General features: G+C 37.6%; 1 protein-coding gene across 1 annotated transcript in view; it reads left to right on the forward strand.

The window, feature by feature from the left end:
- Set1 (SET domain containing 1) overlaps positions 1-26,295 on the forward strand; it is a 334,241-nt gene that overhangs the window by 141,445 nt on the left and 166,501 nt on the right. Inside the window, 1 exon segment of the mRNA XM_090389307.1 lies at positions 22,034-22,219. Coding sequence (XP_090245433.1) covers positions 22,034-22,219 — 186 coding nt within the window.

Consider the following 26,295-nt stretch of genomic DNA (forward strand, 5'->3'; position numbering starts at 1 on the left):
GTAATAACCCACACAATTCCAGCTATCAGTTTATTGCAAATGCAATTAGATCGAGTTTACTACCAGTTTATAACAGATTCCACTAGCAGAAATGCAACTGGAAATTGTTTTTATTGTTTTATGGTAGTACCCCCCAGAAATGTGCTTTAGTAAAATGTGAGGTGTTAATAGTGTATCTCTGCCTTTACGGTGTTGTTTATTCAGTTGCTACACATGCGCAGCTTTGTTTATGTGTATCAAGCGTGCTTCCTCATTTTATAATTGTGCTTTATTCCCTAAAAATTAGTAAAATACTTAAAAGGTGTGAAAAGGAAGCGTCCTGGTGAAGACACTGCAGATTCAGAGAGAAAAAGAAAAAAGTCTTTGTGATATGAAAAAAAGTCTTTGTGTAAGAAAAAAGTCTTTGCACGTGCAATATCACCATGTGATATTGCACGTGCTACAGACCTAAATGAGGCAACTCCGAGAATTACAAAGAATGCAGAGAAAATAAAAACAATTTCATAGCAGGAACAACTCAAAGTGTAATTAAAATCCACTAGATTAAGACACAAAGAATTAGAAGAGATGGAACGGCTGTCATCTGTTTGTATAGAAAATCAAACAAAAAACAAGTTTGCTTACGATCGAAGCAAAAGCATTAGCAATATTTTATTACGTAATAGTCGTAATAAAATAAGTAAGTATTTTATTACGGTTATTTATTGTGTTTGGTAATGCTTTGGTTACAAATGTGTGTTCAATCTTGGGTGGTCGGCACCTAACCCTATTTTTCCCTTAGGGCCTGTTGTTTATATTGCACGATTTTGCATTACACGAGTGTTTCTAGGAACACAACTATCGTGCTATACGAGTACTGACTATACACAAGTACAAACTGCAAACACTGTCAGGAGAGTATACAATCCAAAATACATCAACATTAGAAAAGTTACTACCCTTTTCTAACTTTACCCATGGAACATGCTGGCTGAGCTTAACATAAATGAGGCTGCCTACTGGCTTTCGAGATGGATGGATGGAATTCATTGCAAGGTCTGCAATGTCCAAAACTTGCATCCTTAGTCCCCACTCAAAGCCATGGTGGAATGACCTCCTGACCAAGGTCTTTAGGGGAAAAACAGGCAGCCCATGCCTCTTACAAGAAGTCGCCTCCACAAGAGTTATATGCCAAATTTTCCAAAAGCAAGGATGGATTTCCAGAAGAGTAAACAATTTGCTATTGACAATTTCATGAACGGCCGGCTACAGGGGAAAATGTGTGTATGGTCCACTAGTCATACTTGCACCCCTCTATCTTTAGATGTCCAATGGTGTGAGCATGTGCTGCTTTTTAAGCGAGATCACCGTGTGTCCAAAGCATATCCTTGGAACGAAGCGTTTTAACGTTTCTTCACCTGCTAGTAATACAGAAATTTCTGAAGAACAACTAATAAAAATAATAAATTCACTACCGGACAATCCACCATAGGAATTGACGCAATACCTCTTTTTAGTCTAAAAATTGCTCCTTATTTCATCAGCAAAGAGCTCACTCAACTCTACAACAAAGTACTCAAATTTGCACACATGCCTTCAAGCTGGTTATCATACAGAGTTGTGGCAGTTCCGAAAAAGCCTCGTGCGAAAAGACTGGCTGACTTCAGGCCAATATCAATTGCCTCTCCCTTCCTGAAATGCCTCGAGAAGTGCATCTATAATGATGTAGCACTCGCAATCTTTGCACATAGGCCAGAACATACCCATTATGCCATGCCTAATAGATCTACTGTAACCTGCCTACAGTCATTATTACAGAAAATACTTCCCGGCTGGAATGACAACGAAGATCTACACGCCATTTTTCTGGACATGAAATCTGCTTTCGATTCAGTCCAAATAACACCTTCTTGCCTTACTTGAGAGATTCTACAGGATATCCAGAATTATGCTCGAGATCCTCAATAATTTGCTATCTTGGAGAATGCTTCATTTCAAAGGCGATGGCATTACAGTCACTAAAAGCGTCGAAGAAGGGATCCCACAAGGTGGTTCTCTCTCAGCCTTGTTATTTGCAGCAATATTTGTTCCACTAATGGATCAAATTCCACCTTTCCTATCGTATGCCGATGATATTGTTTGCTACTTGCCATGCAAACGCCATGTTGGTGATTCACAAGAAAGACAAACCGCCTCTGAATCTGTAAACAGCTACCTAAATACATTCTGTAAGTATGCTAAATTTTTTGGCCTCTCAGTTAATCCAGAGAAGTCAGACTATCTCATCTTTACGCCAATGGATGACTTCTACTGATACTGCATCTTCTCTACTTCCGGAATTGGCAGGAAATGTTCTGACTCCCACAGACAGTGTTAAATTCCTAGGAGTAATCCTTGATGCCAACGTCACCTATAAAAAACAAATCCAAGCTCAGTATTCCAAAGCCCTGAGAGTGTTCCAGGGAATGAAAATTGATCTGTGCAAAACACACAATAAGAAATAATCAAGAAATACCTTACAACTTACTTCTGTAGTGTACTCTTCTATGCCGTTGAAGTTTGATCGGCGGCACCGCCCACCAGCCTCAGGAAACTATGGGGCCTCGAATTCTGGGTGCTGAAGTGGGCCAACTTGTGGTTGCACCAGATCTACACAGCATCTAAATCTACTCTCTGCTGCAACTTGCAATATACGGCCATAGTCCACAGAGCCCGTGCTAAAAATAGTCATTCCTTCATCTGTGCTCAGCTAAGCAGGATCACATCAACATATGGAACACGGTTGGTTGGCGTTTGCCAGACAGACAGCTCCGTAGTACCCCCTCCTTATGCTCAAGGCTCCAACGGTTACAGAATTTCAAGAGACACTTCCCTAATGTGACTCTGGACACTCAACTCGCTCAACATCGACCTGTGGACTATAGACAAGGCATATCATGATGGCATCTTGTCCTGTCTTGCTGTTTGTAAAGGACATTTATGTAAGTGCCGATCTTAGTTAACCGATGTCATTTCATGTTCTGCACAACTTGTAGTCCTTTTTCGCTGTAATTTGTAGTCCTTTTTGCTGTAATTACTACTTCATTTTTACATTTTGATTATCATCTTTGCTTTGATCTATTAATTATTATTTAGTTATTATTTTTATTTATTTATTTATATATATTTTTTTAATAAAACAAAATCACTTGTATGAACAACAAATTGTAAGATTTCTCTGGCTTTCTGTGTAAGGAATCAGTATTGTATTGTATAAACTTTTATGTTAATAAAGAATCTTATTATTATTATGTGGTATACAATATTTCTTGCAGTGATTGCGACTCATCTTACCAAGGTTCGACGCAATTTACTCTGAATATTCGCATAAATCAACATGAAGCCACAGTTCGTGCTTCTTGTTCAGCAGCGTCAGAATTAGCCTTTCATGCCATTAACAAAAAACATACTTTTTTATTTAACGAGGCCAAAATACTTAATGTTCAATGTAATTATACGCGACTATTAATTTCAGAAACCGTAGAAATTAAATTACATGAGAATTCTGTTAATGTTCGACGGCCATATTTGATTTCCGATGCGTGGACCTTTGCACGCATCTGCGAAGACAAATAATCACTATTTAAGTTTCAGGTTCAACCCTATTCATTAAGTTTCATTCCTGTGATCACGACATACGGTCGAAAAGCATTGTCGGCTTCAGGAACAAAAATCGTTTTGAATATTTTCGTTAGATTCTTTTTGATTTTTAATTGTGTTAAATTGATTTGAATTGTGTTAAATTGGTTTTTAATTATTTATTTTTTAATCTAATGTAAGTTTTTGATTTTTTCGTTTTAATTTCTGAAGAGTATCATACGGAAGTGTTCTATGTACTATATTGAGGTAAACTCCTCTTATTATTTTACAAATATTAATATCAGCGTAGAACGTATTGAGTATTACAGCTTTGATTCATACTATCTAAGTACTTAGTATTGTGCTTGGGTTGTAGGTTGAGAAGACGAGAGAAGATATTTCTTGACATTAGACTTGCACTTCTGTAGACTGTAATTTTCAGGAAAGACATATGAAGGAAGGTTGTTCCAGAAAACGGCAGTTCAATAAATAAATGAGGAAGAAGAAAAGTTGGTTCTGTTTACTGTCCAACTTCAATTGAGTTTGAAGTTGGACATTAAATAGATGTTGACTGGTAGTGGCACGTGTTCGGACTCTTTTGAAAGAGAGAGCGAGAATTATAGAAGCCAATTCAGAAGAACAGAGCCCATGGAAGTATCTGTAGAAATAGCACGCAGCAGAAACAGTACTTCTATGAGACAGTCATTGGAGAGACTCTGTTTGAGATGAGTCATTAATTAAACTGCTATCTTCTGAATGGAATCTGGAAGCCTGAGAGAGGTTTTGGGGGCACCACCCCAGTTGTGGGAACAATATTCCATGGTAGGGAGGATTTACAATTTGTACAGAGTGAACAGCTGTTTAGAAGAAAAGTAATGCCAAGAGCAAAAGGGAAAACCAAGTTTTTTAGTTGCAGAGGAAGCAATATATGTAATGTGCTTGTGCCAAGAGAGATCAGAATTCAGGGTAATCCCCAAAAGAGATATATCAACTTGTCTAGAAATCAGTCACCAAAGTTAAGCATAGGAGAAGAAGAATCCCTTTTGCGAGATATTGTTTGTTATTTGGTTTTTAGGAGCTTTAGCAACTAAGGACATATTGCTCTGGTGATATGCGGTGGTCATTCCCCCGACCTTTTCTCATCCTCCGTATTTGGTGGTCATGGACTAGAACCCCGGTCTAATCAAGAAGCCTGTGCTATGCACTGCTGCTCCTGCCCACCTGGCTACGGTGGCACCCTTGTGAGATATAAGACAAGACTGAGTTTTAGAAGGATTGAATCGACTAAGTTGGCTTTGCCCCACTGAAGAATTAATTGAAGATCGGCATTTAAGGAATTGGTAGCAGATATTCCAGAAGTTGAAGCTGATTGAGCAGGGCAAGGTTTCTCAAAATTGAAAGTGGAATGCAATGCTCTATCATTGGCAAAACTATGGATAGAATTTCCAGTCAATGGAAGAAGGTCATTAATATACAAGAGGAAAAGAGTGGAGAAAAGAAAACTGAATCTTTGGGAACACCAGCATTTGTGGAGAAGTTAAAAGACAGAGGGCCTTGTACCATCACCTCAGTGAGCGGCCAGAGAGAAAACTGGATAACCAATTACAAAAAACAGTTGGCAAACCATAAGATGGAAGTTTGTTTAGAATACCTTTATGCCAAACACGATTGAAAGCATTTGAGATGTCAAGAGCAACTGCTTGTGTTTCACCGAACTTTTCCATTGAATTTGTCCATAATGGGTAACATAAGTCAGAATATCACCAGTGGATCAACAGTGACGGAATCCATACTGACATTCGTTGATCGGACGGTAGGTTTCTAGATAGTTTAAGAGTTGCCAGTTAATTGATTTCTCCATTACTTTCGAAAGAGTAGATGTAATTGCAAGGAGACGATAATTGGATGGGAGGGATTTGTCATCCTTTTTGGGGAACCTGCTGGATATGAGCAAATTTCCAAGCAGAAGGAAAAAACATCTTTGGAATAAGAAAGTGAAAAAAAGGTGGCAAAGAACAGGAGTAATTTCAAGAGCAGAGGTTTTGAGAACAAGTGGAGAAATACCATCAGGACCTGGAGCTTTCTTAGCATCAAGATTCGTCAAAATCCTTCTCACATCCTTTTGACTGAAGACCACAAGAGGCATTGAATGGAGCATATTGGGAATGTAGGGAATTGTTTTACCAAGATCACTAATACATGAGTTGGAAGAAAGGGATGCTAGCAGGTCAGCTTTATCCTTGGCCGAAGTGACAACAGAACCATCTGGTTTTGGCAGAGATGGGAAAAAGTTGCGGGTAATAGCTTTGACAAGAGACCAGAATGCTCGGCTACCATTGGGACAAGAAGCAAGTTTTCTACTCTTAGCATGTTCAAAATCTAGTTTGAACTGATTAATAACTGCTCTACAATATGCTGTAGCCAGAAAATGAAACTGAAGAATTGAAACAAGTCAATTACGATATGCAACATTCTTCTCCTGAATGGCCTTAGCACGTGTATTGGAAAACCAAGGTTTATATAAAGGTTGAAATTTTAAAGTGGAGTGTGCGATTAAGGATTCCATTCCTACAAGAATAATTTCAATGACACGATTTGAGCAAATGTTGACATCAGAAGTTTTGAAACAGTTGTCTGACCAAGGAAAAGAAGAAAAGAAATCTCACAGGTCATCCCATTTTGTATTCTTGTAATGTCAAAAAACACGAGGTTGGGAATAGCCATGAGATAAAGGCTCCATTGAAGAAGAGACAATCACCAAGTTGTGATTTGAGGTGCCCAAAGGACCACTCACTTCCACTGTGTGTGGTCCTTTGGGCACTACACTTTTCTCACAAACAACCTTTCTGGTTGTTTGTGAGAAAAAAGATGAAGCGTGTTTGGCTGTATGGTTAGATTTGTCCGGTATTCTTGTTGGTAAATGAACAATCTGTGCATGGTCATTAGTAATTGCAAAATCCTCAGCATCTTGACCAGCTGGATCGGTGTGACTAGAAAATGGAAACCAGCTGGAATTGTTAACATTAAAATCATCAAAGAAAATTACCTCACTGTTAGGAAAGTTGGAGTGGAGAAAGTCAAGTTGCAAAGAGAGGAAGGCAAAGAGCTCCAAGTGATTAGTGGAGTTGGGAGAACGGTAGATACAACAGATGAATTTGACAGAATGAGGTAGAGAGATTTTAAGCTAAAGAAGATCGAAAAGAGGAGATTCCAAATTACCAAGTCTGTGACAGGTAATATCAGAATGGACATATGCACAAGTACCACCTTTGAGATGAAAGGAATCATACAGCGAATAATTTGGGCAACTGAGATGAGCAGTAGTTGAACCAACCGATAACTGAGATTCTGTTAGAAAAAGTACATGGGGTTTGGCAGACTGCAAGTGGAAATGTACATTGTTGAAATTAGAATTGAGACTATGTATTTTTGTGAAATGAACTAGACAGTGTTTGGGAGGTTTAGATCTTTTTGCAGATAAGCTTACTGTATTAGTTTGACAATTCATGCTGTATTCAATATTAAGAAAAAGTGGGGGGGGGGCATACTGTATGAAGTAATGAAATTTTTGGATATGGCATACACATGGTAAGAATATACCCAGAACTTAGACATAAAGTGGCCTCGACAATGCTCTTCGCATACACACTACTCGGACTCCCTCCAGTCACTATCTGGCAGAGTAGAGGTAACAAGATTATACACTAGCTGATCCAGAAGCCTCCTAAAGAGTTACCAATAGGTTCGGGCTGGTGTACTAACTAGCGGCTGTCCTGCAAGCTCTGTTTTAGAGCAGTATCCTTGAAATGTAAGGAATATTGGATCTCGCCACGATGTTCATCATAACCTCAAAAGTTATAAATCATTCTGCATGATGGAAGAGATAGGGAAGGGTTGACCGGAACTTAGCTCTGGAGACTAAACATGGGTTCCACCACTTCAAGCCTCAATAAGCAAAGTGGTGGTATTGCACCGGTTGATGAGAGTCATATACCACCTAGACTTAAAGCTTGATGGTGAATTCTCTACCAGTGATGGATGGCTATGGTGTTAGCAGAAACGTCATGGCATTGGGCAAATAACAATTAGCAGTGAAGCAAAATTATCAGATGCTGATAGTGCAAAACAATTTATTAGTGGATTAAAATTTATGTGTGAAGGTTTCTGTGATGAGCAACTATAGAATTGTGATGAATCTGCACTGTTTTACAGAATGTTACCAATGAAATATTTGGATTTAAAATCATCCCCAAATGAAGCATGATTGAAGTTAAGTAAAGATTATGTTATTCATTGTTTTTCATGTCATATTGTTTTGCTTGAATAAAACAGGAACCCATAAGCTCCCTCCCATGGTAATTAGGAAAAGTAAGAATCCACGATGTTTTAAATCAATCAACTGAAAACGTCTCCCTTTTTGATCTGGTTCCACGGAACGTTTATACCATCAGTGCAATGGCATTTGAGAAAAATATGCATCGAATCAAAAGCATTACTGTTCTTAGATAACTGTTCAGCACACCCACCTGCTGACGGTTTTGAATCCAAAAATGGAAAATTCGGGCCATGTATTTACCAAAAAATACCAATGCATTAATCCAGCCCCTTGATCCATGGAATCATTTATAATTTTAAGGTAAATTACAGACACCAGCTACTTTTATCTTTGCTGTCCTCTGATGGTGATGTTCCTGAATTTCTAAAGGTGGTAAATTTAAAGAAAGTAGCATACGAAATTGATCTTGCTTGGGAGTGTATTTCGGAAGATATATTTCAAAATTGTTGGAGAAAAGTGGTTTTCTGACAACAGCTGATGGAGAGAATCAAAGTGTGACCGATAAAGAGCAAAACAGTGGACAAATTGCTATACATTGTGATATACAGGCAGTTAGAGATGCCCTTGAGGAACAGGAAATCACAGAGAATATGATCGATCAGTGGGTTGATATTGACAAAGAAGAATTAGTGTGTCACTTATTAACTGACAAAAACATTGTTGAAAGCGTCGCCAACAAGAAAAGGACGAATGGAAGTGATTGGGAAAAGGAAGAACTGGAGGAGCCGCCCATTGAAGTTCCCATGGATCAGGAAGCAGTACAAGGCTTAGAGACTGTGATTGGGTGGTTAGAGGCACAGTAGGAGGTTGAGCAAGTAAAGATTTTGTAATTAGTGTCTTTAAAAAATATGATCTTTCAAAAACGATTCTCCCATAAAAATAGCAACAAAAAATTACTGACTTTTTAAAGAAGTGATCAGATAAACGCCTTCAATTTTTTTTTATGTAATTATGTATCTATTTCTACATCTTTTCTGTGAAAATAAATAATTTTTGAAAAATCCATTTGTTCACACATTAGTAGGAATCCATCCCAAGTGGTCTGCAGGTGGGATTAAAAAAATTAATGCATGGAATCACGGAATTGAGTGCGATAAATATCGCAGATATGGTCGGATTTCACTCGTGTATATATTCAGAGTCCATTTGGAGCAAGAATCAGTGAATTGAAGAAAATTTGTAGGCATCAGTTATAGCATGGTTGTCTTATAATTCAGGTCACATCCCACTCCCGAAACTCTGCAGTATGACTGGAGAGCGGTGTATTAATTTTCTCTAAGTAGAGCAGTTGACAGGAATCTTGACATGCCTTACCCATTTGTATGGGTAAGGAATGCTTCATTATGTATTGCTTAATGAGTTATAGTTTTTCACATACTTATCAGTTCTTGCCTTACAGATCTTGGTAAAAGTAAAACAAAGGTTTTTCTTTTGCTGAGGCAGAGTATGGGGGTGAAGATAAGATCCGGGTAAGTCCAAGATTCTGACAGGGTTGGGGTGGGGGTACCTTAGCCAAGGCAGCACCTTCAACATTAAATGTTGAGGCAACTCTGAATTCTAGGTAATATCATTAGAATGTTAGATAGCATATGGCACTGAGTGCATAGTCTTTAGGGGTGATTAGGAACTTTTGCCATATGCATATGAAGTAAAGTTTAAATACACAAGAAAGAGCTTGAGTGCAACTGTAGAGAGAACAGTACTTTGCCACACACACCCCACCTGGTTGAATACTTAGGATTCGTGTTTCATTTAGTTATGTGATTGCTAGTGTTGAGGTCAAAGCTTGGTGCAGGTTTTCATTTTCTGTCAAAATGGGTCTAATATTTATGAAAGAACCGGAATCAAGACAATAATTTTGTAATACACAAAATTTTATATTTAGGATGATATATTTTTGGTTTGAGTTAATGAAAGAATGAATTGGCTGAATATATCTATAAATTAAAATCCTCTCCCATGTCATATTAAATAATGTAATATGTACTATTTAAATTAGAACCAAAATGCAAGGTCAGTTACTATATAAATTCAATATGCCAGATAAAATATAATATAAACACACTGGTATGGTAAAAATACTATCATATGATAAAGTAGGTGTGTGTTAAATATCTTGTACTAATTATACTGTATTACATATATACTAGGTTAGACCAAATAAAACTTTCAAATTGTATAGGCAGTTTTTCTCAATTGCCGGTTACTTGTAAAAGAATGTAAGTGCTACCAATTAGCTCTCTGTTGAAAATTCTCAATCATTCTTGCTACTATGGTCAGTACAGTACAATAACATCTCAATTTGCAAACATCGAACTTTTGTGAAAATGAGTTTGTAGAGTGAAAGTTTATAATTCAGCAGTTATCCCATAGATATGATGGAAGGATGTTTTCTAAAATATAATATGTTCGTTTCCAAAAATGCTTGACAGCTGGAATAACTGAGATTTGTGTATGACCTAGGCCTTAAACATAGTTCTAATTTGTTTCCTTAGTGCAGTGGCGCACAAACTTATTTCGCTTGCGACCCCCTTTATTAAATATAAAATTGACGCGACCCCTCAATGTAAACCCCGAGGTAGGATGACAAGATTTTTAGAGAACAAAAATGGCAATTTTATAAATTGTGTAATAGAAACTTATATTAGAGTACTGAGAAAGGAATAAAAAAAAAAAAGTCTCCTTTTTAATTTACACATTAAAATAATTGTTTAATATTTTAATTGAATATAGTACAGCAAAAAACAACAAATCAAATTCTTATTCTTTAATTAAAATTGCAAAACAATAAAAATGAACAATTACAAAACAAAACAATTAATGAGAAGGATGAGCCTGGATAACCAATAATATTTGATCCATATTTGAAATTGCTAATCTCATGTCATTTTCTGGATAAAGTCTGGAATACTGTTTTGTTTTTATAGCTGTTAATTTTGAGAAACCACCCAAACATAAATACACAGCTGAAAGTTAGCAATGTTTGTGGCGCCATTTTTGATAATTCTTGAGACTCGTCTTGAAGAGAAAGCCAAAATTTTTCACAAGTTGTAGTGTTGAAACAAGCACTTATTGCTTCGTCAGATGACATGTCAATGAGATCTTCCTTTTGCTCAGTGGTAATTTCGGGACATGAAGAAATTTCACAAACAACGGGATCACGAATCCAATACAGCTTTTTTTTTTTTCTGGAAATACATTAAATTGTTTGGTTAAATTCTTAATTAGCATTGTTAGGTGGGTGGCAATGATATCCCTACATTGTAAAATGTCAATATTATTTCTATTAACAAAATCAGAAAAGCATGGGAACATTTCAGTATTATTATGCTCCAATTTAATTTTTTAAAGGTTAAGCTTCTATTTTATCACTGAGTATTAATATTAGTTTCCTGTCCTTGAAGACTTAAATTTAAATCATTTAAGTTTTTCAAATATATCAACAAGGTAACTAAGGTTTCCAAGCCATTTTCGATATGTAAATAATTGAGCATGGTTCTGATTTTTATCTGATAAAATCAATAAAACTTTATGTTTATAGTCAAAGACGTTGCAACACTTTGCCACTGGACAGCCACCTCTCTCTCATATATAAAAGAAGTGGTTTCATAAGCGAATCCCATTTCATTACAAAGTATAGGGAAAAGTCTATTATTTTTAAGCTTCTACTTTTAATAAAGTTGATCACATCTTTCAAAACCTCGTACAATTCAGTTTGCATTTCCTTTGCTACTCATGCATTCCCTATATATAATGCAATGATTAAAAACTATTTGGAGTAATTTCCTTCTACTTGGCCTTTTAAACCTTTATTTTCTCCTGTTAATGCAGCCCCACCATCTAACCAGAATGTGTATAAATTCAGTGATAGATTTGGGTCAATTGATTCCGGTCCTCAGGCACTGTAGTTTGCTAGTATTAACAATATAAGTCCATATTGTCCATAACAATATGCGTCCATAGCCAGTGAGCAAATTAAGGCCTATTCCCAACACGGTAGAGGCGCCTCCGTAGCCAGGTGGGAAGGAGCAGCAGTGCATAGCACACTCTTCTTGATTAGACCGGGGTTCGAGCCCGTCACCACCAAATATGGAGGATGCGGAAAGGCCAGGGAATGACCACCGCATATCCCGGAGCAATATGGCCTTAGTTGCTAATGCTCCTAAAAACCAAATAACAAACAAACAAACAAACAAACAACACGGTAGGCAGTAGGGTTCATTCTTATCTGAGACTTTATTAGAGTAGTAAGTTCTCTACACCTATACAGCATTGAAAAAGTAATTTTAATAACAAGTTTTTAGCTTTTATGTACACCAAAAATAAATTTATTTAAATTGCCACAACTCTTCTGGGGGGGGTCACGCCCCACAGTTTGTGCACCACTGCCTTAGTGCATGGAATGAATATCGCTTTGTGCACTTAGCATATGTTGTTGCATGCTGCTTGCCATACAAAAATAATTAATGATTATAATTGTTAATTTATATCACATGATTTCTACACATGAATTGGGAAAATAAACAATTCATAATAGATAATTATTAGATTAAATAGATTTTACAAATATAAAATTAGTTTTATGAAAGCATTTTGAAAAATTAAATTTTATAAACTAGAGAGTGAACATTTGAAAAAATTATTATTGCCACCCATAAATCCTTTACTGACAGTAAGATAATTTGATCTCTTATCAGTGAGGATTAGGAGGTACATTTTCCCTGAATTTCTTGAATTTTGTCTGTTGTGATTCTTCCTGCACTTATATGGTTCCTAGCCAAGTAGTCAGGAGCAGGAGTGCAGTAGCACATGCTCTGAGTGGACTGTGGTTCAAGCTAACTGCTAAATACAATTAATATTTATATTCATGATTTATTGTAAACTCCTTTGTTCCTGACAGAGTATAAATAAGACCAAGAAAATATGTATTTTAGTAATAGAAATATATGACCTTCATGAGAAGGATGCATCTAGTTTTGTAGGATAATTCTTATTTAATATATCTCTGAAACTGGGTGAGCAGGGGGGGGGTTCTTCCGGGCATGGTTTTCTACCTTGGATGGGGTTGAAATTTTCAGTCATCAGCTAAATTATTGACCATACCCATGATATGTTTTTAATCCTAGAATGTGTAATTTCTATTAATATGCTAAATGTGATTTGTAGTTTTCATTGGTGCTACAGCGTGTAGCTGTGTATTTCTGAAGCTCTTAATTGGGGACCTAGTTTCTTCCGGGCATGGTTTTCTACCTTGGATGGGGTTGAAATTTTCAGTCATCAGCTAAATTATTGACCATACCCATGATATGTTTTTAATCCTAGAAGGTGTAATTTCTATTAATATGCTAAATGTGATTTGTAGTTTTCATTGGTGCTACAGTGTGTAGCTGTGTATTTCTGAAGCTCTTAATTGCAGGTTAGTTTTTGAAATAATTGAGGTGTTTTTTTTTATTTTAATATACTAAACTGTAGCTATATATAGTTTGAATTCTTATAGTGATGTAGTTTGGTTTATTTTGGTATTTAGTGAAGTATTTGGAAAGGTACGGCTTGATATTTATATAGTCTTTGTCATCGATATTTTGACGGGAATTTCGTAATATTTCATTCGGTAGCTTAAATTTAACTTCTTTAGTGATTTAAGTTTTGGCAACAGTTTGAATTCTGCAATATTTTGTTAGCATAAATTCTATAATATATTTTAAATTTTAATTTTGTAATCTTTTTAAAGTTCAAATTTTACTTAAATTATGGTTGCTACAAGATCCACTTACAACACAAAATCTAGGGACATTGGGACTCAAATGGAAATGCCTGCTGGCATTTCTGGTATGACTCACTGCTTCATTGTTTGCATAGCCTGTGGCATGTTGTGTAAGGCTGGTTTAATAGCCAGACCTCACTCATCTGGCGATTCTTTTCTTTGAAACTGATGTAAGGATTGTACCCATCTCAGATTACAACTTGGTGTGTTACGAGAAGAATTTGAGTCACTGAAGAAACAGATGTTTGCCCTAGAAACAAATGTAACTGGGAGCTCATCAGGGACTCAAGTATTTCCTGACCTGCCAAGTGATGCATTCCCAATTCAGGACCCAGAAAATAATAGTCAAGTGCAGACTGCTTTGGTCGAAGGTGGTCTACTTTTACTGGGTAATTCTACTGTCAAGGAAAAAGGTAACATTTTATGTAATAAAGATAGGTGGTCTAGGACCAGAGTGTTTGCCAAGAGCAACAATTGATGATGTTACTGACAGACACTCAGATTTTAAGGGAGATAAAGAGAGAATTATTATTATTCATGTGCAGACTAACAATATTAAGCGTACATAACCTGACCATCTCTTTGAGAAATATTGGAGCTATACTGAAAAATGCTGTGAGTTAGGTCAGAATGTGTATGTCTGCAATCCTGCTCAGACACAATAGGAGGGACTGTATGCTGTGAAAGCCTTGTGGACTAACTCGAGATTTGAGGAAATCTGCAAGGCTCTAGCGGGGGACAATTTTTATCAGGGTGGCCGCATTTGTATTTAGTAGAAATCTGTTTTGTAGAGATGTTATTCATTCGAACAAAGGTAGTACAAGGATTTTTGCCAGTATTATTGAGGATACCCTAAGAGTTCAGGGAAACTGCTAGTTAGGGAAGGAGAAGGATAATTTAGATCTGCAAATATCTTATGATATTTATCTATTTAAACTTGAATCAGATTGGTCCACTGGATATTGATGGTTCGACTGTTGATGATCCTGCTCAGGTGGCTAACAAACTAAATGAGTATTTTGCATCTATGTTCACACATGAGTTAATCAGGGAGGGGAATGCCAGAGGTGAATTAAACACTGGCTGTGAACTAGATGATTTTGTAATAACTGAGAGAAAATTGGAGGAGAAATTGTTGAAGATAAACATAAAAAAGGCACTCAGGGTGGATGGAATCTATCCAATTATATTAAAGGAGGCAGCAAAGGAAGTAAGCAAATCCTTAGCCATAATTATGAGAGCTTCCTTGGAATGCAGATGTGCAAATGTGACCCCAATTCACAGAGGAGGATCAAAGGGATACACAAGTAATTATAGACCTATTAGTTTAACTTCTGTTCCAGGGAAATTAATGGAGGCACTGGTTAAAGAAGCACTGCAGGTTCATCTAGACAAGATTTCAGTTATAGCTCGGACACAGCATGGTTTTGTTAAGGGGGAGTCTTGTCTGAACAATTTGATTGGATACTGTGATTTGGTCACAAAGGAACTGGATGCAGGGAATAACTTTAATATCATATATTTGGATCTTAGAAAGGATTTTGATACTGTTGCACATGGAAGACTACTGCATAAATTGGAGCAGTATGGCATTGGAAGCAAATTGCTGCTATGGATAAAGGGATGGTTGGGTGGGAGAATGCAGAGAGTGTTAATCAATGGACACTGCCCTTCGTGGACTAATGTTATTAGTGGAGTCCCTCAGGGTTCAGTGTTGGGTCCATTGTTGTTTTCTGTATTTATAAATGATATTGACGATGGTATATCAGGCTTAATGTCCAAGTTTGCAGACGATACAAAGGTTGACAGGGTTCTTAATGACACTAATGACACTACACTGCTGCAACAGGATCTAGAAAAGTTGAGCAGATGGGCTGAGAGGTGGCAAATGAAGTTTAACATTGACAAATATAAAGTACTACATATGGGAAGCAGTAATCCCAGAGTAACGTATCAACTCTGTGGTACCACACTGACAGTGGTAGAGAATGAAAAAGACCTGGGGGTAATTGTGCAGGCAGATATGAAGTTTTCTGAGCAGTGCAGACAGTCTGCAAGAGTAGCCCATGGTGTCTTGTCACAGGGATAAGGAGGTGATTATCCACTTGTATAAGGCAATGGTCAGGCCACACCTTGAGTTGTATACAGGTCTGGAGGCCTCATTTTAAGAAGAATGTGGAGCTGTTAGAACGAGTACAGAGAAGGGCATCAAGATTAGTGAATGGAACAAAGGGTTGCTCTTAGGAAGAAAGGCTTACGTTTTGCAAATTACAGTGTCTGGAGACTGGGCACTGCGAGGTGATCTGATTGAGGTGTATAAAGCCTTGAATGGCTTGAGCATCTGATTGAGGTGTATAAAGCCTTGAATGGCTTGAATGGAGAATCCCATCAGCATACTTAATGCTGATGGGATTCTCCCTCTTGCTGAGAATAATTAATTACCTGAGAGGGCATAAATTCAAATTGAGGAAAGATGGTTGTAGGATAGATGTGCGGAAGTTTGTCTTCAGCCAGTGGGTGATTGATTGCTGGAACAAACTTCCATCTGTTGTAGAAGTTGATAGCTTAAATAGATTCAAGGCAGAACTTGACAAACATTTGGAGTGAGGGAGTAGGTGAAATAACGGTTATTTATTTATTTATTTTTTTTCTTTGATGTCGCTATATAAGTTTGCTTTCTTGCATCATGTGCCTTTGCTAATACTAAAGCAAGCTTATATAGAATCAGCCAAAAAAAAAAAAAAAAAAAGTAAAAAGCACCTTTATTTCACCCATCCACTCGCTCCAAATGTTTGTCTCCAAATTGCACAGTACTAATTACTTGTTCTAACATTGGTTCTAACACCTTCCTTGTTTGGGGGTTTCATTGAAAAAAATAAATAAATAAATAAAAGAAATACACCACACAGATGTGCTGCTGCTGTCACCATAGTGATTTCTGTGGATATGTGTGAAACCTCACAAACCTCCAGAGAAGAATTACACCCATGCACATGTTTTCTTGATTGTTATTTTCAATAAAACAGTGAAACTGTAAACTTATCTGGCTAGAAGTACTCGAGGTATTACAACTTTACTGTAATTCACTCTGACTGTGTCATGGTGGCAAAGTATAAATCGAAATTTATTATTGATATAATAACACGATCAGCATAATAAAACTACAGGGGTACTCATAGGAGTTCTGTGTGAAAGATTAATACATATTTTATTGAAAAACATTAGAAGAAAAGGAAGTAAATAGGCAGAAGCTGCTGTTTTAAAGTATGTACATTTGACATACTAATAAAGAAATTAAGAAATGTTGTTGCAAAATCTTATAGCAAATTTTTAAACTGGTGAAAAATTATTTTATTCACTGTTTTGAGAATGACATAGATGTAAATTATGAGGAGGGATACTCATGTGGCATATATACATCCACTTAGCATTAGTAGAGGCATATGATGCAAGAAAGCAAGCTTATGCAGCATCAGCCAAAAAAAAACCAAAAAAACCCCACTCCCATTTCACCCCTCCGTTCCTTCGAAATACCTGTCCAGCTGAGCCTTAAATTTTTTTAGGCTATCAACTTCCCAACAAGGGATGGAAGTCTGTTCCACCAACCAACTACCCGCTGGCTAAAGGCAAATTTCTGCACATCTATCCTACATCTGTCTTTCCTCAATTTGAATTTAAGCCCTCTCAGGTGATTATTCTGAGCAAGAGGAAGAATCCAATCGGCATTGAGCATGCTCAAACCATTTGGGGCTTTACACACCTCTATCAGATCACCTTGCTGGTGCCTAGTCTCCAGATACTGTAATTTGCAACACTTAAGCCTTTCTGGGTGCCTCTGTAGCCAGGTGGGAAGGAGCAGCAGTGCGTAGCACACACACTTCTTGATTAGACCGGGGTTCGAGCCCGTCACCACCAAATACGGAGGATGTGGAAAGGTCAGGGAATGACCACCGCATATCCCAGAGCAATATGGCCTTAGTTGCTAATGCTCCTAAAAAAAAAAAAAAAAAAAAACCCAAATAAATAAATTAAGCCTTTCTTTGTAAGAGCAACCCTTTGTTCCATTCACTAATCTTGTTGCCCTTCTCTGTACTTGTTCCAGCAGCTCTACATCCTTCTTGAAATGAGGCCTCCAGATTAAGGGAATAATCACCTCCTTATCCCTGCTAGAAAAATTCCTGTATATCATTGACAAGACACCATGAGCTACTCTTGCAGCCCGTCTGCACTGCTCAGAGAACTTCATATCTGCCTGCACAATTACCCCCAGGTTCTTTTCATTCTCTACCACTTTCAGTGTAGTACCACAGAGTTCATACATTGCTGCTCTGGGGGTTGCTGTTTCCCATATGTAGTACTTTACATTTGTCAATGTTACACTTCATTTGCCACCTCTCAGCCCATCTGCTCAACCTTTCCAGATCCTGTTGCAGCAGCATAGCATCAGTAGTGTCCTTAACAACCCTGCCCACCTTTGTATCGTCTGCAAACTTGGACATTAAGCTTGATATACCATCATCAATATCATTTATAAATACAGAAAACAACAATGGACCAACACTGAACCCTGAGGAACTCCAATAATAACATTAGTCCACGTTCAGCAGTGTCCATTGATTACCACTCTCTGTCTTCTCCCCCTCAACCATCTCTTTATCCATTTGCCTCCAGTGCCACACTGCTCCAATTTGTGCAGCAGTCTTCCATGTGTAACAGTATCAAAAGCCTTTTTAAGATCCGAATATATAATATCAAAGTTATTCCCCGCATCCAGTTCTTTTGTGACTGCATCATAGTATCCAATCAAATTGGTCAGGCAAGACTTTCCCTTAACAAAACTATGCTGTGACCGAGCTGTAACTGAAGTCTTGTCTAGATGATCCTGCAGTGCTTCTTTAACCGGTGCCTCCATTAATTTTCCTGGAACAAAGTTAAACTCACAGGTTTATAATTACTTGTGTCAGCCTTTGATCCTCCTTTGTGAATAGGGGTCACATTTGCACATCTCCAGTTTATGGGTTTCTCCCCTGAGTCCAAAGAAGCTCTCAATTTTGGCTAAGGGTTTGCTTACTTCCTTTGTTGCCTCCTTTAATATAACTGGAGAGATTCCATCCATCCCAGGTGCCTTTTTTATGTTTATCCTCAACAATTTCTCCTCCACCTTCCTCTCAGTTATTACAAAATCATCTAGCTCACTGCCAGAGTTTACTTCACTTCTGGCATACGCCTTCCTAAATAACTCCTCATGTGTGAATGTAGATGCAAAATACTCGTTTAGTTTTTAGCCACCTGAGCAGGATCCTCAACTGTTGAACTATCAATGTCCAGTGGACCAACCTGATTCATCCCTTTCCTTCTAGAGTTTACATAGGTAAAGAACTCTTTTCTGTTTTTCTTTGCATCCTTTGCCAAGGATTTCTCATAATCTGATTTTGCCTTCCTAACCTTGACAAATGCAAAGTACTGCATATGGGCAGAAGTAAACCCAGAGAAATGTCCCAACTGTTTGGTACTACACTTAAGGAGATAGAAAATGAAAAAAGACCTGGGAGTAATTGTGCAGTCAGATATGAAGTTTTCTGTACAATTCAGACAGGCTGCCAGGGCAGATCATGGGGTTTTGTCAATGATATATAGGAATTTTGCTAGCAGGGAAAAGGAGGTGATTGTCCCTCTGTATAAGGCAATGGTCAGGTCACACCTTGAATGCTGTATACAGGTCTGGAGGCCTCATTTTAGGAAGTATGTAGATTTGCTTGAGCATGTACAGAGAAGGGCAACAGGATTGGTGAGGGGGAATGAAGGGATCCTCTTACCAAGAGAGGTTTACGTTGTGTAAATTGCAGTGGCTGGAGACTTAGGCACCTGCGCGGCGATCTGATTGAGGTGTATAAGGCCTTGAATGGGTTGAGCACGCTGAATTCTGATGGGATCCTTCCACTTGTTCAGATTACAAACCTAAGGAGGCATAAATTCAAATTAAGAAAGGACAGATGTAGAATAGATGTGCGGAAATTTGCCTTTAGCCAGTGGGTGGTTAATTGCTGGAACAAACTTCCATCTGTCACTGTGGAAGTTGATAGGTTGAATAAATTTAAGGAGGAACTGGACAGGCATTTGAAGGGAATGCTGTGATTTTTTTTTTTTTTTTTTTTTGGCTAATGCTGCATAAGCTCATACACTTGCTTTCTTGCATCACATGCTACTACTACTAATATCTTCTTTGTGACTTGATTACAGACCAGCTTATATCTATCATAGGCTACCATGTCACCCATTAATTTATATGTATCCCATGCATTTTTCTTCTCTGCCATATGTCTCATTAATTTATCTGACATTCATTTATGCCTGAACCTTGAACAATATTTCTTAGTTGATATGTAAATCCTAGTTCTGACATCCATTTATGCCTAAACCTTGAAGAATATTTCTTAGTTGGTATGTAAATCGTAGTAGCTTCCAAGATAACTTCTTTGAATGCTTCCCATTTTGAATTTCCTGTTGATAACATCATCAGTTGGTCCCACTGTACAGAATTTAAATACTGTCTCAGACCATCATAGTCGCCTTTACGAAAGCAAAAACCCTTCCCATTACCCTTGATGGTAGTTACCTCGTTGAGTAAATCCCACTTCAGCACACTGTGATTGCTGCCACCTAGTGGTTCCTTTATCTGCAGATTCTTAATGCATGAAGAATCATTACTGATAATCAGATCAAGAGTATTACTCCCTCTGTTTGCGGCGCCTCCGTAGCCAGGTTGGAAGGAGCAGCAGCATTGCATAGCACAAGCTTCTTGATTAGACCGGGTTTCGAGCCCGTCACCACCAAATACGGATAATGCAGAAGGGTCAGGGAATGACCACCGCATATTCTCGGAGCATTTTGGCCTTAGTTGCTAATGCTCCTAAAAAAAAAAAAACCAAATAACAGTAATAACCCTCTGGTTGCCTCCCGAACATGCTGATGTAGAAAACAATCATCCAATAAATCCACAAAAGCCTTGCTAGTGTGTGAGTGACCAGCTCCCAAATTCCAGTCAATATCTGGGAAATTAAAATCCCCCATAATAAGACTCTCTGATTTACTGGCCCACTCTATTTCTCTGTACAGTTTCTTATTATACTCATCAGAGTCATTAGTTTATGACTATGCTTATGTCACACCAAACTGACTCGACACTGCACTGTTCAGCGATGTCGACTGGCTTCACTTCCTTGGATTTTATGTGTTTCTTAACTAATAGCATAACCCCTCCTCCCTTCCTGCCCTGTCTATCCTTTCTGTACACATTGTACTCCCCAAATTCCAGTTCTGCATTCCTTATATCTGTGTGACACCACGTCTCTGATATCCCAAGAATATCTGCCTTTGATGTTTTGAGCAATACCTCAAATTCATCAAATTTATTTACCAAACTCCTAGCATTGGTGTGCACTCAAGTATACATGCACCTGTTTCTGTTCTTAGCTACCCTAACACAACCCATGTGTTTACTTGTAACGCAATGACTCCCAGCAGTCTCTAAAATATCCTGCATCTTGTTTTCCAGGCTGCTGCTCATTCCAATAGAAGCAGTGCAAGAATCACTTTCACCTCTGCCAGTGGCTACTGTTAAACTATTAATCCTTGTATCCCCTGAAGCTAGCAGTTTTCTGACCCACCTAACACTGCCTCGATAGCATCAGCAAATATTCTTGCACCCTTTCTATTTAAGTGTATCCCATCCCTGTAGAAGCAGTCTCTCCTGTTAACAAATACAGACCAGGCTGAAAAAACTTGAATACTTGAACACTTGAATGCATTCAATGAGTGCAAGTTTTCCATGCCAGTTTGGAATGAGAGTAGTTCATTTGGCCTAATAGATTGAACGGAGCTACCCACTGGAGCAATTTTTCATGTGTTTATGCCAATAGTTTGAGTTATTCCTCTTATCAATCTGTATGTGGAATATGTTAAGAGAAATATGTTATGTTAAATACCCATACTGTGTTGCCAGCCAAGGGAATCAGAAAATTAATTATAAACTGGTTGAACTTATTCTGAAGCAATCACTTTTAGGTTATTCTTGAAAAAAAAAAAAAAAAATTGTGAGAAAAATTATTTGTATAATCATCTATTATAAAATAACATTTTGGTTTCTGTAATCAAGCTCTCTCTCCTCTACATACGTTCATCTGTATCTTTCATTATAAATTTTTATGAACAGGTTGTGAGAAGTGTCAGTTGTAGTCATGTTTATCACGTTATCAGTGCCTCTGAATAAGAGTTGAAATGTTTACTCACTTTATTCAATTATTTTTATTCATAATTACTTATGTTTTGTTATTTAGATTAAATCTGCAGAAACGGATGGCCTTTCAGAGAAGGGTAGTTCAACAGACAAAACAAAAGTTGTGACATCCCTATCGAGTCTTTTTGATACCAACACTAGTGAGCCTGTGTTTGGACTGGGATTAGACAACCTTGGAATTGGACTTGGTCTGAGGGCTGCTATGCCGAAGATGCCCTCTTTTAGGGTAAGTTAATTTTCTCTCTGCAGTTTATCATCGGTTCAGTTTTGACATTGGTTATTCTTCTTCTTCTTTTCTTCTTCTTTGGTCCTTAGCTGGCAGCTGGGGGAGGCGGTTGGCCACGCAACCAGTATGCTGCTGTAGGTGCTGCAGGGTTTCGGACTTGCTCTGTGATGTTCTTCCATACCTTACGATCCATGGTGTCAGTCCTGGCCTGGTTAAGGTCGAGACGTCGGCTCTTCAAGTCATTTTCCACTTGCTTGGCCCACGTTTTCCTAGGCGCGGTCCGTTGGATGCTCCATTGGGTGGGTCGTTGTCTCCAAAGGAGTGTGGATGGTATTCTGTTCGTGCCCATTCTACATACGTGGCCAAACCATCTAAGCCTTCGCTTCTGGATTTGGTCGGCAATGGTTGGTTGCTGTTGGCATCTGGCGCGGATGGTATCATTAGTGATGCGGTCGCGAAGAGAGATGCCCAAGATCTGCCGCAGGCATCGCATTTGGAATACCTCAAGTTTGTTCAAATCTAACTTGAGACAAATCCATGTTTCCGATCCGTAAAGAAGAATGGGCAGGATCAAAGTCCGGAAGAGTCGGATTTTAGTCTTTGTGGAAATGTTGGTCCTCTTCCACAGACACCATTTGAGCAAGGCGAACGCAGTGGCCGCCTGTCCAATTCTGCTGTGGATTTCCATGGTGTAATAACATTGGTTATTAATATTGAACTGAATATAATTAGACTCCTCCAGCTTGCCTAGTTTTTATGTTATTACAGCACTGTAGCAAGAGAAAAATTATTGTTAAATTCACCACGTAATGAAATTATTATGAAAGAACATTCTCTCTCTCTCTCTCTCTCTCTCTCTCTCTCTCTCTCTCTCTCTCTCTCTCTCTCTCTCATGGCACTATTTGTATATAGTTATATGCAAATAGTGCAAAAAAAAAAAAAAAGTAAATAAACTTAAAAAACCAGAAAAAAAAGTCTAATTTTGTTTCAGTCTTATAACCTGATATTAACTGAAAATAAATAATTAAAATTTAATAAAAAGTAATTCAGTGTTGTGATGAAAGGTACATAAAATCAAAATGCTGTTGAAAAATTCATCATTGGCATCTTAAAAAACCAATGTTACTACCAGAAATACTTTAAGTGGTGCCTCACCAAAATTATGAATTTCTGATTAAACTATTTATAAAAGGCACACACAGGCTTGAAATTGACATTTGGTTTTTTGTAACTATGAAAATGCATAGCACACATGGTATAATTTTGCATAGCAGATGTGGTATAATTTTGGCTAATTATTAACCAGACCATATGAGTGACTTAATTTCTGTTTCACAAATCCAAACAAAAACTGAACTTTAACTCTTGTTCTTACAGCAAAAAAGTACACCTTGAATAGTTGCATGAAGCTGCGACATAGCTCCAAGCTGCTGTGCCTGTTTTTGAATATTTCTAATTTTTTTCCCTTATTGGTTAACTATTATATTGACTTCAAAAGTCAAATATTTTCACATTATTAGAAGCTATTAAAAAAAAAAATTTTAACTTGGATGCAGTTTTGTTTATTTGCACATCTCCAGTCCACGAGATCTACTCTGAATCCAAAGATCTATTATAATTTTGGCTAAGGGTTTGGTTATCTATTTTGCTTCCCCCCCATTAATATAAGTGGATAGATCCCTTCCACCCCAGGTGCATCTTCCACTTTCCTCAGTTTTCACAAAATCCTTTAGCTCTCTATTAGAGCTTGATAAACTTCTGGCATCTCCTTCCTTAAAGAATTCATGTCTAGATGTAGATGCAAAATACCTAATCATTTTGTGAGCAATCTGAGCAGGGTCATCAATTTGATGACCACTTGTTTACTGTTGATGACCCTGCTTGCCCACTGTGATTCAACTCCTTCCTGCTATTGTTAATATAAGCAAGAAGTTTTTGCTGCTGTTCTTTGCCAGAGACTTCTTATCTGCCTTATTTTGCCTAACCTCCTTTGTGATTTGATTGTGTACTAATTTTTATATATATATACACACACCATTGGCTTCTGTATGGCAGATTGTCTGTCTTTTTGACTTTATTACTTCCTGACCTCATCTTCATATAGAGGTTTCTCTGTCTTCTTGCAGAAAATGTAGTTTTCCTCCCAGTCTTTTTCTTTTCTTAAAAAATAGTAAAGCTACACTAAAACCACATTCCCCTCCCTTTCATTTTCTTAATGAATATGACTGTAATTAACACCAGAGAATAGTTCGCTGTAGTTGTACAAAATTGCAATTGTTGGGCATTTAAAACATGCACGTACATGTGTGTGCATGCACACACTTGCAGATCAGAGATGATACCTTCTTTCTCTTGATTTAGAAACAGTAGAGATTAATAAAACAACTTAACTCATTAAAAACTAATCTGATTAGAGACTTATTTTCAAAGAAAATAAGTTACGTGTTTTGAAATCCTAACTTGTATTTCCAGTAGTCTACAAATATGATCCAAAACATTGCCCTTCTGTCTTATTAAATTAGTAAGGACCTTGTCGATTACAGTTACGAACTGCCAATGAAAAACAAGTGCAGAGACAATACATGTCGAATGTCAAAGCTGGTTGATGCAGTAAAACTTTATTGTAAGTTGGTTTATAAATGCAGTTTTTTTTTTTTTTTCCTAAATGAAAACCCCAAACACAAAGGCATTAGAATGTATAGTACTGCACATGAGTTTGAAGGTTGAGAAGACAGAGTATTTGTTGACATTAGATTTGAATTTCTGTAGGTTATAATTGTTAGGAAATTTGTGTGAAGAGAGGTTCCAAAAAATGGAAATTAAAGGGTTAAATGAGGAAGAAGAAAAGTTTGTTCCTCTGTGTGGAAATTTGGACAGTAAATGGATGCTGACTGGTTGCAGCACATGTTTGGACTGGTTGCAGCACATGTTTGGACTGGTTTGGAAGAGAGAGGGAGAATTGTAGAAGCTAATTCAGAAGAACCGTACCCATGGAAATATTGATAGAAAGTCTATGAGAGAGAGAGACTTTGTAAGAAATGGATCATTAATTTGACTGTCCTCTTTTGAATGGAGTCTAGAAGCCTGAGAGAGTTTTCATTGTACAACCACTGCAGATGAGGGGAAAATGTTCCATGGTAAGTCAGATTTGAGATTTGTACAGAGTGAATAGTTGTTTGGAAGAAAAGTAATGCCGAGAGCAAAAGAGAACAGAATACCCAGTTTTTTAGATGCAGAGAAAGCAATATTTTAAATTTCTTTATGCAAAGAGAGAGATTGGAAGTCAGGGTAATCCCTTATAGAGATATGTGATCTTGTCTAGAAATCTGAGTGTCATTGAAGATAAGCATAGGAGCAGCAGACTCCTTTCTGAGAAATATAAGACAAGATTAGTTTTAGAAGGATTGAAATTAACTAAGTTATCTTTGACCCACTGGAGAATTACTCATAGATCAGAATTTAAGGAATTGGTAGTGGATAATTGAAGCCATTTTCACAGGGCAAGGTTTCTCAAACTGGAAGGTTGAATGTAATGTACTATCATCGGTGAAACTATGGATAGGATTTCCAGTCAGTGGAAGAAGGGCTTTGTTATATAAGGGGAAAAGAATTGTAGAAAGAACTGGACCTGGGAACACCAGTATTGGTGGAAGAGTTAGAAAACAGAAAGCCATCCAACACCTACAGCAAGAAGGCAGAGTGAAAAATGAATACCGAATTGCAAAAACAATTAGCCTTCTATAAGATGGAACCTTGGTTAGAAGATTTCTATGCTGAACACGACCTAAAAAGCCTTAGAAATGTCAAAGACCACTGCTTGAGTTTTCGCCCAACTTTTCCATTAATTTGACAAAAGGCAGGTAACATAAGAAAATATATCACCAATGGATTGATACTGATGGAATGTACAATGGCAATTGTCATATGGAAAGTTTCAAGATAATTGTAGGAGTTGGCAGTTATAAGTTTTTTCCATTAATTAGGAAAAAGATGTGGTAAGTCCAGTGGGGTGATAACTGGAAGGGAGGGATTTTAGGAACTGGTTGCATATGAAGAAATTTGCCAGCAGAAGGAAA

Source organism: Mastigoproctus giganteus, chromosome 2 (genome assembly GCF_048544385.1).
Source record: "Mastigoproctus giganteus isolate SK-2022 chromosome 2, ASM4854438v1, whole genome shotgun sequence".
Taxonomy (NCBI): domain Eukaryota; kingdom Metazoa; phylum Arthropoda; class Arachnida; order Uropygi; family Thelyphonidae; genus Mastigoproctus; species Mastigoproctus giganteus.